Here is a 14,170-nt window from a genome sequence, read left to right on the forward strand (position 1 = left end):
CATGAACTGCTCCATTCATCTCAGCCCGGTTTTAACTTAGAATACTAATGAAGATTTACAGGTCAGCATTGTTGATTATTTCAGTGCTGATTCATTTAGCAGAAACATCCAGCTGTCCTGCAGTTGCAAGTAGAATTAAACACATGCTTCCCCTCCCAATTTTGATCGTTGATAGATCCTCCCATATCCCTTCTCTATAATAAAACCTCAGTTTCTTGTTCTTAAAATCAAAACATTGAGAAATAAACTCTTCAGGCCAGAATGTCCAAGCTGATCGTAATAGATTGAGAAAAGAAGGGTTGAATCCAAGAGGGCTGATGAGGAAAGAGATTTTCTGGTGCCAACCTAATTTCTGGAAGAGACTCATGTTTGAGCTAAAATGATCAGCAGTAAAATATGTATAATAATACCGACACTTCAAAATTAAATCTACACCCTACAACACTCCACACAGTCACCATACACAAGCCCAGGCAGACGAAGGACTTGCCTTTCTAATTACCCTATTACCAAAGTTTGTTTGCATACATTTACAGTTGAAATGTTTAAGCTACAGATAACAGGATGCATGTCTTGGACAGGGTACATCAGCTGTACTCTGCAGTGGAAACTTGGCCTGAACTATTCCTACTATTGATTCAAAATCTCTAGTCCTAAGCATTCAACATTCAAGATGGGCCTGGGGGACATGTTCAACTCTGAATCTGAACATCTCCTTTTGATCTTAGTGTATAGAATACCAAGTGGACCCAACTCTGCCCCTATCTTTTTTTGTTAACCAGAGTCTTGGAAACCAGCATAAACTGTAGGGTATTGTTTTTTCATTGTATATTAGATAATAACATTTACATAAAACACAGTTTCCTGTAAATGAAAACCTACCTGCCAAAGTTGTTATTGACCAAGTAACAAGTACAGCCACAGCAAAAGTGCATGTTTTGGTTTCATCAAATATGCATCCAGTGTGTCTAGTTAGATTCAAAAGTTAGATCCTGTAGATGTGCCCAGTGATTCCTGCAACGAGCCCAAAACTTAGTGAGCTAGAGCACACCTTCTGGAAAAACCAACCCATCTTAAAAACTAAAGAAACTCCTTCTATTTAATTTATCCAATAGAAGGCTATGAGGCAACTTTATCAGCCTACAGGTATGTATATAGGGAGGAGATTTAAAATAGTACGGAGATCCTGAATGGGCAGACAAAAGCATAACAACATGAGATCCAGTGGTTGGAAGCTGAAATTATACAAATTAGACTAGAAATAATAAGGTGCATGTTTTAACAGCCAGCATAATTAACCATTGGAATAACTAATTCATTGCTTAGTCTTCAAATCAGTGCTACATACCTTTCTAAAGGTTTATGTCCCCATTTAAATAGATTGAGGCCTCTATACAGGAATTACTGGCTCAAATTCTATGTTATGCAGAAGATGGATAATTATAGTAGTCCCTTGTGGCTTAAAGATGTATTAACCTATGGAAAGCCATTGGATTATTTAAAGATTTAAATTTACACACATCCATGGAAAAGCATTTAGTTACCATGTTACAAATATATTCATACTACTCCAAAAATTGAAAAGGGTACTAAAATGATAAGCATACTAGGAGTTTTCTTACAAATAGAATTTTATTGACAAAGTAATACAAGTGTAGTTTGCAAAGAGTGTGAAGGTAGTGTTCAAATTACAATTTTTTTTCCTATGTACATTCACTGCTGTTAATATTTTTATGGATTCTGTTGTCCTGCTTCTTGCTACACAGAACCTCCCAGACACTTATTTGTCTGTGTTTCAGAAAAATATTTTCTCCAAATTTATGTATATAATAAAATGTAGGTGTGTGTGAAGCGGACAGTATTTGATTTGGATTCAGATTTGGCCTGATTCAGGGGACAGTGATTCGATTCGCTAATTGGGATCACTATCCCGATTCGATTCAGCCAAATCTGAATCTGAAGATTCAGTTCTGATTCAGAGAATCAGCGATTCAGCCATAGACAGCTCTATGCCTTTTCTACGTACCTTGAGGTACCAGGCACAGCTTGTGAATGCTGAGATGGTGTGGCAGATGGAGCATCCCACGGGAGCGCAGGGAGGTACCCTGTGCGCTTGGCAGCGGACCCAGAAGTGGACCGGAAGTACTTCCAGTCCACTTCTGGGTCTGCCACCAAGCGCACAGGCGGGGGGCCCAGACCCTCTTCCGGCTCAGCAATCGGCCATGGGAGAACCCCCAGTGGCCCCCCCAAACCCAGGAGGCACCCAGTTGCTGAGCCAGGGGGCAGGGGTTCCCCCACACGCTCTGTGGCAGACCCAGAAGTGGACCAGAAGTACTTCTGGTTCACTTCTGGGTCTGCCGCCAAGCACACACAGAACCCCCCGCACTCCTGTGGGACACTCCATCCGCCCCACCATCTCAACGTTCACGAGCTGCACCTGGTACCTTGAGGTACATAGAAAAAACATATAAGGCTGTGTCTGTGGCCAAATCATCGAATCTCTCTGGATCTCTCTAAATTCAATCAGAGTCTTCTGATTCAGAGAGATTAATGGGTTTCCTGATTCAATTCAGATTCAAAGATTTGGCCGCTGAATTGGGCTGAATTTCCTCCAAATCGAATCAGCGACCGAAGCTTCGCACAACCCTAATAGCCCATTGATTTCAGTTTTCAATCTATTTCAAGATTTATTGACTGTAGAGACTGACCCCATTTGTTAATAAATCTTGATTATAATTCTAGAAACTCAGTATCTACTTTCTGTCTGAACTTTACCAAATTTTAAATTAAAAGTATTCTGTCCCTACGAAAAGAAAAAAAGCCATGTTGCTTATAGAATAGCAGCGTGTCTAGAGACTAGAGCGAGGGGTCTGAGATTCGCACTCCATCCCATTTCAACAACAAAATTTGAATCAAGACATACACAATTAATATAAGCAAAAATCAAGTAATAAATTGAAAATCAAACTTCTGTAACAGAATCTTTAAATACATGTAATGAGAAGTAAATAATAGTACAAATACGGGGGGGGGGGAATTACTACTAGAGTTTGAAGTAGAGCTAAGAAGAAACTCGTCTTTGAAAAAAAATTTAAAATTTTGAGCGCACAATTCAGAGACTAAGGCCAGGAGGATACTTGTGATCATCTGTACTGGTTTTCTGTACAACCCAAGCCCAACAAAAATTGGAAAAAACCAACATTAGGACTGAAACTGCTTCAACTGTAGACAAAGGCTTAACCACCGTAGTACTTTAAGTTATATGTGGCTCTGCCAGCAGTTTTTTTGCCATCAGAATTACCCCAGTTCAAACAGCAGAAGCTTTGCAAGATGAAGCTTTTTGTCAAGAGCTGCACGAACACCAGAGAAGTTGGCCAAGTGAGCTCTGTTGGCCACAGCGTATGAACTTTCCACACCATGAATTGATATGTGTATGCTGGCAGAGCTTTTTAATGAAAATGAAGTCTCCTTTGCTTTTTCTCTGGATGTAACCGCTCAGCATGAGTTTAAAGACTGTTGTCACAAATAGCGAAGTTGTAGATATCCTGAGAACTCCAAGTGTTGCCATGTTACAACCTGAGCTAAGGTCACGGTCAGTCCTTCCCAAAATAAAATCAAGAAGACCCAGGAAGCTCTGCAAGGTTCATCATGTGGGGCAGCCAAAGAAACTTGGGAGGCCAAAAATCCCTCCCTTATGGGATCCACATGCTAGGGGTGTGCTGACCCCTCTACTGGACTGCCCAAACTCCCTCCTTTCCCTGGAAATACAGCCGCCACTAACTGTCCTTACCATGCCTACAGTTTTTCCCTCTGAGCCTGGTACAGGCTTTAGGAATAACTTAATGCAACATTAATTTCAGCAAAACGTAAATATGCAGTGACTGACAGAAATACACAATGACTGCTCCCCCACAATCTGCCTGGAGTGCTGTCTTCTGGCACGTGGGATTCTTTGATAAAAGAGTCAGCACGTCATGTGGATTTTGCTAGCTGGTGCTCGTCCTTTCACCCCAACCCCAGGCAGTTTTTGAGGCTTCCGCTGTGCGTTTTACTTTTATTTTGTTCCTTTCAATGCTCTACTGCAAAAGCGAGCATAAAACTCTTAATGAGGAAGAAAGCCAATCCCTAAGGATATACCAAGGATAGCTCAATAGAAACTAAATTTAAACATAGTATCACTTGAAAATAACAATTATATTTAACACTGTATTTTATAAGTAAATACCATTAAGCTCCTGTCTTTAAGGTAAGCCCCGGTCTTGTACAAACAATCATATTAGCAGATTTTACATTACCTTTTCATTTTTGTAAATGGACGTAATCTCTTTTGAAGCTGTACTCTGGGTCCTAATGAAGAGTACTAATGTTTCTTTGGCTTCTCTTCTGTGTAGCTGGAGTGCCAAGCTGTACCTGACCCCAAGTAACATTGTGCTGTTAACAGCTATAGCCCTAATTGGAGTTTGTGTTTTCATCTTGGCAATAATTGGCATATTGCACTGGCAAGAGAAGGTAAGCTTAATTAAATGGAAATGAGTTTCTGTATATTTTCACACTACAAATTTTGTATTGTATTAAGATATGCTCTGGTATTGTTTTGAATAATGGCTTTCAGTTTGAAAATATACTTTAAAATAAAATAATCTCAATATTTTTCACATTTCTGACAGGTATCAGGCTTTATTAATACACACAAAAGAAGGGTAATTTTAGGTTTTATTGAAAGCTTAAAAAACAAGCATCTAGTTATGTAGGTTTGATATCTGAAACATTTAAAGGGAAAATAAAAAATAATATACACAATTTTTGGTATTTTGGCATATGCCGTTATTCATAACTAAATGGGAGACTTTCCGTTTTTAAGATGACTACTTTCAACATCTTGTACTCTCATCAACTGATCAGAGTTGCAAGTAGAGGCTGTTTTTGAAAATAAATGTAAATTCAACTTACTTTGCTTCTATTCTGATGGTGGTTCAGAAAGAAGAAAAACATTCATTTTTGTTCTATACCCTTACTAGTTGTAGGGCTGTTAATGTGGGGGACTCTTCCATGGGATGCTGGCTGCTTTGCTCCGCATGTCTGAATTGCATGTGGACTGTATATACATTCATTGATTTGAAGAAGCATTTTGAGAGGGTTCTTTCATGTCACAAAAGAAAAGCATTCCCACTTTTCTTAACAACTCTCAGTTCACAATAATATCCAACTGGCAGGATAGCCAATAAATGCTGCTACCTTGCCAAGCCATAATCATAGCTGTCAAATAACGTGACTGCATTTTTGACTTGGTATGTAGGCCTGTTGTTTGTGTTTGTGAAACAAACAGGCCCGATTAAACATCCAGCCAAGTTGTGCATGGATTTCATACTGAAAAATTATTTCACAGTGCCATCATTGACTTCTACAAAATGTTAACACAGAGCCCATATGCAAGTAGTGATGTGGTTGGGATGCCAATTGACAGAGCAAGGAAATAGAGAATTCATGATGATTCCACTCTTATATCCTGCCCTATTGTGCTCAGACAGTACAGCATGAATGACAAAGGAGCTATGCTGTGACTAACTCCCAGCTTTTTCTCCATTATTTTTGACTGCAGCATGCCTGTAAAGGCAGTAAATATGGAAGCACAGACAGGACATAAACATGGAAAAGTAGGGATAATATTAGTAGGTTGGGGGAAGCAATTTTAAAGTTTGATTGCAGAAATGCAAAATGTTCAAGTATTCCTTATGTACATTACTATAGTGATTCGTAACCAGGATGCCATGGCACCCTTGGGTGCCTTGAGATCCTTTCGAGGGTGCCACAGGTTGCCACACAATGTTAGCACTGCTAGGTGTACAAACTTGATTCACAAGCTAAATCCTTAGCGCGCCTATACATGAGCAGAGAGCCTGCTCCAACACCCTGTAATTACAGCACGTTGGAGCAGACTCGATTTAATCAGGTCTGCTGGAGCATGGTAATTAGCACACCCCGATGAACTCCAGTGCCTTGTGTATCAGGGTCCCTGCGCATAAAAATAGTGGTGGGGGCACTTCAACTAAAGCTCGTTGAACAAGCTTTAAAGCAATCCTGCCACCATTTTTAAGCATAGGGACGCTGATACATGAGCTGCTCCAGGTGCCTTAAATAGAGCAGTTCTGAGCTGCTCTGATTACAGTGCTCCACCCCCCCACTCCCTCCAAGCACATGTATAATAGGGCTGTGTGACGCTTCGGGTGCTGATTTGATTTCGAGGAGATTCGGCCTGATTCAGTGGCCAAATCTCCGAATCCAAATCGAATCAGGAGACCAATTAAAAGGTCCGAATCAATTCAAAGCTCTCCAAATCAATTCGGGCAGCCCCCGCTCATTGCAGCAGGGATCTGGACCTGGACTCCATGCTGGTAAATAGGGGGTGAGAGGAGGGGACCATGGGGGGACCCCTGCCAGGCCCCATCCCCTGCCTGTTCCCCCAATCCCCACCCGCTGCCCCACCTGGTCCCAGCTCCTGACCCTTTAAAAAAAAAAAAAAACAACTCAGGCTCACCAGCTGCTGCAACAGCCTCGGGGCTTCTGGGGGCTCATGGCAGAGCCCCCCATGCAGCACAGGGCAACAGGGGGCAGTGGGGATCACCCCCCACCTGGCAGCAGCTAGTGACTTGGAGCTGTTTTGTTTTTTTTTAAAGGGCCCGGAGCTGGGGTGGACAGGGCAGCCATGGTGGGGAGGGCTGGGAGACTGGGCAGGGGTCAAAGGGCTCATGGCAGAGCCCCCCACGCAGCGTGGGGTAACGGGGATTGCCCCCCAGCGTGGCAGCAGCCGATGAGTGGGAGCTCTTTTTTTCAAAGAGCCGGGAGCTGAGAGAGTTGGCAGGGCAGCCACTGAGAGCGGGTGGGGGATGGAGCCGATTTGGCTGCAGCCAAATCTCTGAATCAGATTCAGCCAGATTGATTCAGGACAGCGATTGGAATCACCAGATCGAATCACTGTCTCCTGAATCAGCAAAATCCAAAGTGAATACTAGCCGCTTCGCACAGACCCAATGTATAAAAACTCAGAGTTTGCAAATATGGGACTCCATAGTGTTGAAAACATGCCGCCCTGTTGTAGTCTTTCTGAGTTTTTTGCAGTAGTAGTATTGCTCTAGTATTTTTCTGTTGTCAAAAAAAAAAAAAGAGTGAAAACTAAGAGTAGGCATTTTCCAAGGGGGCCCTTCCTTGGGTCTAAAAGAGTTACGAACCCCTGCACTAGTAGCTTCTGAGCTCCTGCTGAATCCACGCATTGTGGTGTCTTTTCCCATCTGTGCTTCCATATTTACTGCCTTTACAGGTATGCTGCAACGACCATCTTCTTCCCCTTCCATAGGAATGGAGTGAGCTGGTGGTTACAAATGTTGTATCTTCTTCAAATATTATATCTTTTGGAGGATATTTACTCAATTTGGATAAAATAGTCATCATCCCCCTCTCTCCTCCCCTCCACCTCCCCAGTAATTTTTCAGGGTTGTATAGTGCATTTTATTTAAGTGATGGGCACCTCTTAGCTTAAATAAATGCAAGTGAGACAGGATCAGTTATATTTTTAGCACTGAATTGTGGTCTTAGACATCTTACATCTCTCTAAATTGGCAATAATGTGTTAATAAAGAGTTACTGATATTACCTAGTATTTTACATTTGTGAAGCCCTGTAAAAAGTTAAGCCTCAGAATTAATTAAACCTCAGAAGACTTTGATGAGATACTGTAGGTCAGTATTTACTATCCCAGTTCCTCAGAAGAGGGCACAAAGAATGCCTTGAGCAAAGCCATACATTTTATCAATGGCAAGGCTGGGGTTAAAATGCAAGAAACTTTGATTCCTGAACTTTCCTTAGGTAACTAGACTGTTCTGTCACTGCTACCAGACTCCTGGCCAATATTTTGCTCTGCCTGGATGCTGCTATTTATCTCTCTCCTATATACAGATATCCAGGATACTCACACCCAGAGTGTTGAAAACAGAGGGTCTATATACAGTTATTCATACATCCCCTTTGGGGGGAAAACAGTATTGTGGTTTTCTTATTTCACACACTAGCTGGAATAAGCCCTTCATGCCTCCACTGATATAGACAAAGAGCTGCCTCTTACTACACCATAGTTCTTATACATGGCCATCAGCCATCAAACTCTGTTATCTAAATAATAAATCTAGAAGTCAGGGATAATGTGGTGCTCTGTCACATTTTGGGGGATATCTGGATCCATAAACCAATGACCAGTTCCAGTGTGTTACTTATGGATATTTTTACCTTTGACACATCATGAGAGGGATTAACTGAAAAATGCTGAGCAATAATCAATAGAAGGTGTAAATCTTAAGAGCCATAAACTCTGGTAGGTCGATCAAGGACACTGGAATTCCTAGTTCTAATCCTCCCTTTGTCCTGCTCTGGGGCCTTTGGGCAAATTCCCACATCTGTGTGCTGATATGAGATAAGGAGGTTGTGATGGCTAATCAGTTAACTTTTAAAGTGCTACTCAAAGTAATCAGTTAATTAACTATTCTAATTAAATAATGTAATATAGAAATACATAAAAATAATATAACCTTTTCAAAATGCATACAGTTGAATGCAAATGGCTTCTTATGTGAAGGCTTTAGTGTTTTATAGATGTGACATGTATTTCTGAGTAGGAAAAAGGATGTCATACTACCCCCTTTTTTTTTTGTTTGACTGAGTTGCAACCTTGGCAGGGTATGTCCCTGCCACAAAGCCAGACTGAGATATGCTGTTAACTTCACAGAGAGCTGTGCTGCTGTCAGAGAATACTGAAAGTCTGACAGCCAAATCCAGTGGAACACAATTAACCCAATAGGGAGTCCTATTGTACACTTATGATGCTTGTGACAAGGAAATCTCTGAAATGGAGCCAGCACATGTGACAACATGGTTCCCACAAGCCAGCTTCCATTAGAAAAATGAAGTCCATATATGTATGCCTAGTAAAATTGTCACAAGTTAACCAGCTTACACACAAATGTAGATGCCCATCCAACAGCATGAGGATAAAAAAACACTAACAAGATTGTACTTGCTCATCAAAAATATTACTCAGTGCAAGCAAGCAAGCATGAATACATTTTGCAAGTCAGGCAGATGACCAGCTTATGCATATATTAGAAATGACGTTAAACTCTGTATAGGCAAACATACCTTATCCCACATAAAGTTAATCTTGGTTTCTGATATAAAGTTCTGGCTATATCTAGTAAATCTTGAAAAGAAATATATAGGAAAACTGTTCAGGATTGGAAAGAGACCAAGGCATATAGAAGATAACCACATGTAACTAGTGGCCATGCAGGTATAGATGAACTGAATATTTTCCTTATTTGTTCAAGTAACCACAAGCCCATAAAAATGTCCTTTTGAGGTGAGTGAGAGGAAGAACCAAACAGGCAAAAAGTCACAACCTTCACATTTTCATCTTTGTTTCTACTAATCCACAAAATGTAACTCTGTTTCTCAGCCCTGGTTTTTAACACTGTTGATTATTGTAGCAACCTTATCATTGCTTTTGACAACTTTCTCTTAATTTTAATAAACAGAATTTTTAAGGGATAATCTAGTTTTAAAAGGACAGTAGAGGTGGGGCCATTTATATTTGATTCAGAACCAATTCACCTTATCATATGTACAGTACAGAATAAATGTGCACTAGGAAGTATTTTTGGTTTAACTACTTAAGCAATAGTCCTTTGAAAACCATTTACTTAAGACAATCAGAAGTATTGAGTCATTAATAATAAAACAACTGATTATTACCTACAGCAGCCAATTAAGAGAAGATTATTGGTATTCTAAATTGACACCTATTACATACTAATTATTGAGGCTTTTATTAAACCTCAATAATCTGGCAAATGAATGACAAATGAATACCAGTGTTAAAAAATCAGACTCCCTGACATTTGACAAATTTTCTAACTGTCAGAATGCTGGGTAGGTTTTTGGTCTTTTATCTTATCAACTGTTATTAATCTTTATTTTCAGAAAGCAGATGACAGAGAGAAACGTCAGGAAGCCCATCGGTTCCATTTTGATGCTATGTGACATGCCTCTGTAGCAATGAAAAAGCTGCTATTCATTTGCTTAATCAAACTACTAAATTCTGGCTTGTTAAAAGAAGGTGAGGGATTGAGGGATTGTGTGCTGTTTGTAAATGTTGCATTATTTGATATTTATTTGGAAAGCATTAAAATCAGACTTGAATGTTTCTCATGGCCCTTTGGTAAACAGTTTGTATATATTAACAGTTGTTCTTTATTTAACAAAACTGTAAATTTATTTTTCTTAGTAAGGGATCATATAGCATGTATTCCAGTGTTTACATACTGCCACTTCTTCCAGTACAACTTTTGATGGAAAGGGAGTCATGTGTAAATAAATTTTAGTATCTCAATGAGCAAAATTCTTTAGTGCCACTTGAATTGGTTTTGCCATTTATACCTTCCCACAATGTAAATTACATTTCTTTGTAAATGAATCTTAAGCAGATTGTCTGATGACACGTTCTGCATTAGTTATTATGACTATATTCCAGAGGTGTTTGATCGAAAGTGTTTGGTATTTTTTCTTTGTTTTAATCCTTGTATGGAACAGTAACATGAAAATTCATATATTGGAAGATTAAAACAACTCTGCAAAGGCAGTCTCGCCAAATAACTAATTATTAGGTGTCTGCATTTAACATGTATTAATTCTGTGTATGAAAAATTAAACAAATTAAAAGTTTAGATAAAAACGTCTCATAACCAGGAATGTGCGTTTTTAAGAGCTACTTCCTAAAAAAGATCTGATCAACTTTTTGCCTGGTTATTTATACTCATAATGGGACTGTATTTAAATTTAATTATGAAAACAAGTAACCAACAAAACCATGAGTGGAGTTTGGTTTCTTTCTGGAGGGGAGAGTGGGGGTGAAAGGAAAACTTTTTGTAAAAACTGAGATCAAATCCTATATCCTGCCCGTTTTCACACGAAAGACTATTCATAATTAAGGGATGAAGTACCTTGTGATTCATATTATGTAAATTACTTACAAAGTCACCTTATTTCACTGTCCCCAAATTCCTTAAGATTATGATGATTATGTCTCCGGAGAAGCTCAATTTTGTATTTAAAATGTTGGTAATCTTTCACCTAATCACCCACAATATTACAGCAATTGTAATACACACATTCTCTGAAAAGAATCATGCTTTTCTTTTATATATTACAGTTGTTCCTTTATTTTAAGAATGATTTGCACTTACATGACTTATTGTGTATTTAAAAATGTTTATGTGCATTCCAAATAAATGTTATTTATTAAATCAAAGCACATCTGTTGCTCAGATTTTATTGCTGGTGCTATCTTTGTCAGAGCGTTGTTTATCTGCATCTTGGTCTGGCTTCTGCCTCACAACTTGTTTGGGTCACCTATTTAAACTTCTGATACTCCTATCACCCATTAACATTGAGTTGTTAATACGGGAACAGAAGAAGAAAGCAGAAACCAAGATAAACTGCTTTTACCCATAATTAGAACTGTATTATTCTGTCACAGTTTGCACTTAACAATGAGCTGTTCATATAGCAGCAGCAAGAGGAGAACCATCAGTGAAACAGCGCTGCCAAGCTTAGAAATTTTCACTACTACCAGCAACTTGTATACAGAGCAATTACACATAGCTCACAGATACTGATCAGGCCCTGAAAAGGTAAACTTTGTGTTACCCCTGTGCCTCTGGCGTTAATACACCCACAATATTTCTCTTAATTCAGCAAAGCATCAACAGTGGACCTTCCAAGGAAACTTTAACTTTTTGCATGAGTCCCTTTATAGCCCTACTATGCTTTTATTTCTACAACTGGAGAAACAGCCATGCAGCAAAGTTACAGGTTCTGATAAGGATTTACTCATCCAGCAGGATGTTCAGTGATAGAAACACAGAACTAAAAGGGCTTCATGAATCATGAGACATCGAATCTACTCCCCAAGGTTCACAGCCAGTCATTTACCCAAAGATTCCTAAAAACTGACCACTCCAAACTACAAGGCACAAAGCAAAAACACCAGGAACATGCTGCAAAACACAGGTAAAAAGCAGAAATAGCGGTGCCAGTGACCTTCAGTGCAATAGCAGAGGAGTAATCGGTTACTGTGGGCATGCCTACACATTCATTAATATGCGGTGGTTACTGTGCATTTAATTTAGTACTTGTATAACCAAGTACTAAATAAATGCGCAGTAACTGAAGTTACTACACAGTAGTGCCCCCAAACACCGTTTTAGTGACACTACTGTGCAATATTTAGCGTAATAATACTGCACAGTAGCGTATTAGCACTGTTTGTGCTGTTAGGCACTCTTGTGCTGTATTATTAGGCTACTGCGCAGTTAGCATCTCGTGTAGACATAGCCTGTATGTTCCAAAACCACACCCCATACTAGACAGGAAGGACCTACAGTCCCTGCCAAGAGGTCCTTGAAAGATCGATTATGACACTAGAAAGGGAGGGAGGTGCTAGGGGTTAGAAGCATTTATTCCCCATTAAAGCTACAAGCCAGCCCAGGTTTGCCACTATAGCACCTAATGAAAAATGTATTACCTCGTGTTTCTGCCAAAATTATTAGTATTTAAATAAATTCTTTCTGACACTTAAATTGCCATCACTGGGCTTCTGAACTACCATCCCAATAAATACAACTTGCAAATCCCTTGCCTCTTGTTGCTTTTGTTTCAGGATATTTTGAATGGTAAACAGTACAAAATTGCTTTGTTTAAGGTTTTCTTTGAAACCGCAGGAAGAAGCTTTTTTTTAAATAAAGATTAAAGTCTGCAATAAGTTCTGCTGTCACCACATATAGAAGTGTACTTATAATTATGATGCATAATACATTGTCAATACTGCCTACAAACATTATACGCTTCTATTGTTAAAATTGCAGTAAGTGTGGTTTAGTTCTGTACTTGGACTTCCCATGCTGCAGGTGTCAAAAATAATTTTCAGCAAGCTTGCCACCAGTAACAGCATGCTCAGGGCTGCAACTGTAATTAGAAAGTGTGTTTCCAAGTGCTCTTCACAGTAATTGGGTGGTGAGAAGTTATTCTAGCTATATAAACTTTCAGAACACATCCACAATACGCAGCCATGGTGAATAATGCTATTGGGACACTTCTTCAGTGTGAAATCTCACCTATGCAGAAATCTTGTCAACAAGACAAATGGCAGATGGTTGAAATATCAGTCATCATTGTTCTCATCCCCTATGAGACAAATCTTCAAATCCCAATCCTCCTCCCGGATTTGTCACTAATGCACCAATAATCCTGAATCGAAAGCTGAAAAGTTAAGTTACCTCCCCCCAGATCAATAGACTGTATACTATGCAGTGTGTATCCTTTCTGCACAAGTCATTTTTCCTTACAAAACAGTTGCAAATTTGCTACAATTAGGGTGTAGCTACAGATGATGCTACGTTGCTGTAGTGACACGCTATGGCCATGTAGCATCCACAGATGTCTACATGTGACCAGCAGCTACATCGCTGAAGTGGCGCGCTCCCCCAATATAGCACACTGCTTCAGCAAAGTAGATGCTAAAAATAACCGTGCGCCATGCGTACGGCACAGTATGGGCAGTTACTGCACCGTGCTTTAGTACTAAAGTACGGTGCAGTAACAACATCACCATAGGGCAACTTGCAGACGCGCCTTTACGGGCCAAGCACCTATTACAATCCACTGAACAATTCAGGACTTCAATTCTCCTTCACCATAAATGGTAGCTAGATGTATCTAAGGATTAAACTGTAAGAGGTTCCCCTGTATTTGTCTACGATAATCACAATCTAAATTTGAGGTGGAATATGTAGATACCATGCTAGCTACAATGTCTGAGGTTCGAATAATAAAATGAATATTGGAAATCCAGGAAATAAAAATAAACTTAAAAAAAATTAGACAGGAATGTAAAATGTTACAGTTTTTTCACCCAAACAACTGTAAGTCTATGCCCCAAGCAAAATCAGCCCCCATTTTCCCTATTGGGCATGTTTATTTTTAGACTGAAGATTTCTAAGCAGGTTTTAAAGAAGCCTCTAGCTACAGATATCTAAAGCCAAGAAATGCTGCTGTATTGGCTCATTGACTA

General features: G+C 39.6%; 1 protein-coding gene across 1 annotated transcript in view; it reads left to right on the plus strand.

Moving 5' to 3' along the window:
* Positions 1–11,350, plus strand: part of ITFG1 (integrin alpha FG-GAP repeat containing 1) — a 234,549-nt gene extending 223,199 nt beyond the window's left edge. The window contains exons 17-18 of the mRNA XM_006271204.4: positions 4,392–4,509; positions 10,024–11,350. Of these exons, the coding sequence (XP_006271266.1) occupies positions 4,392–4,509; positions 10,024–10,083 (178 nt within the window). The 3' untranslated portion in view covers positions 10,084–11,350. The remainder of the gene's footprint in view (positions 1–4,391; positions 4,510–10,023) is intronic.
* The last annotated feature ends 2,820 nt before the right edge of the window (positions 11,351–14,170 follow it).

The sequence above is a fragment of the Alligator mississippiensis genome, chromosome 10 (assembly GCF_030867095.1).
Source record: "Alligator mississippiensis isolate rAllMis1 chromosome 10, rAllMis1, whole genome shotgun sequence".
Classification (NCBI taxonomy): domain Eukaryota; kingdom Metazoa; phylum Chordata; order Crocodylia; family Alligatoridae; genus Alligator; species Alligator mississippiensis.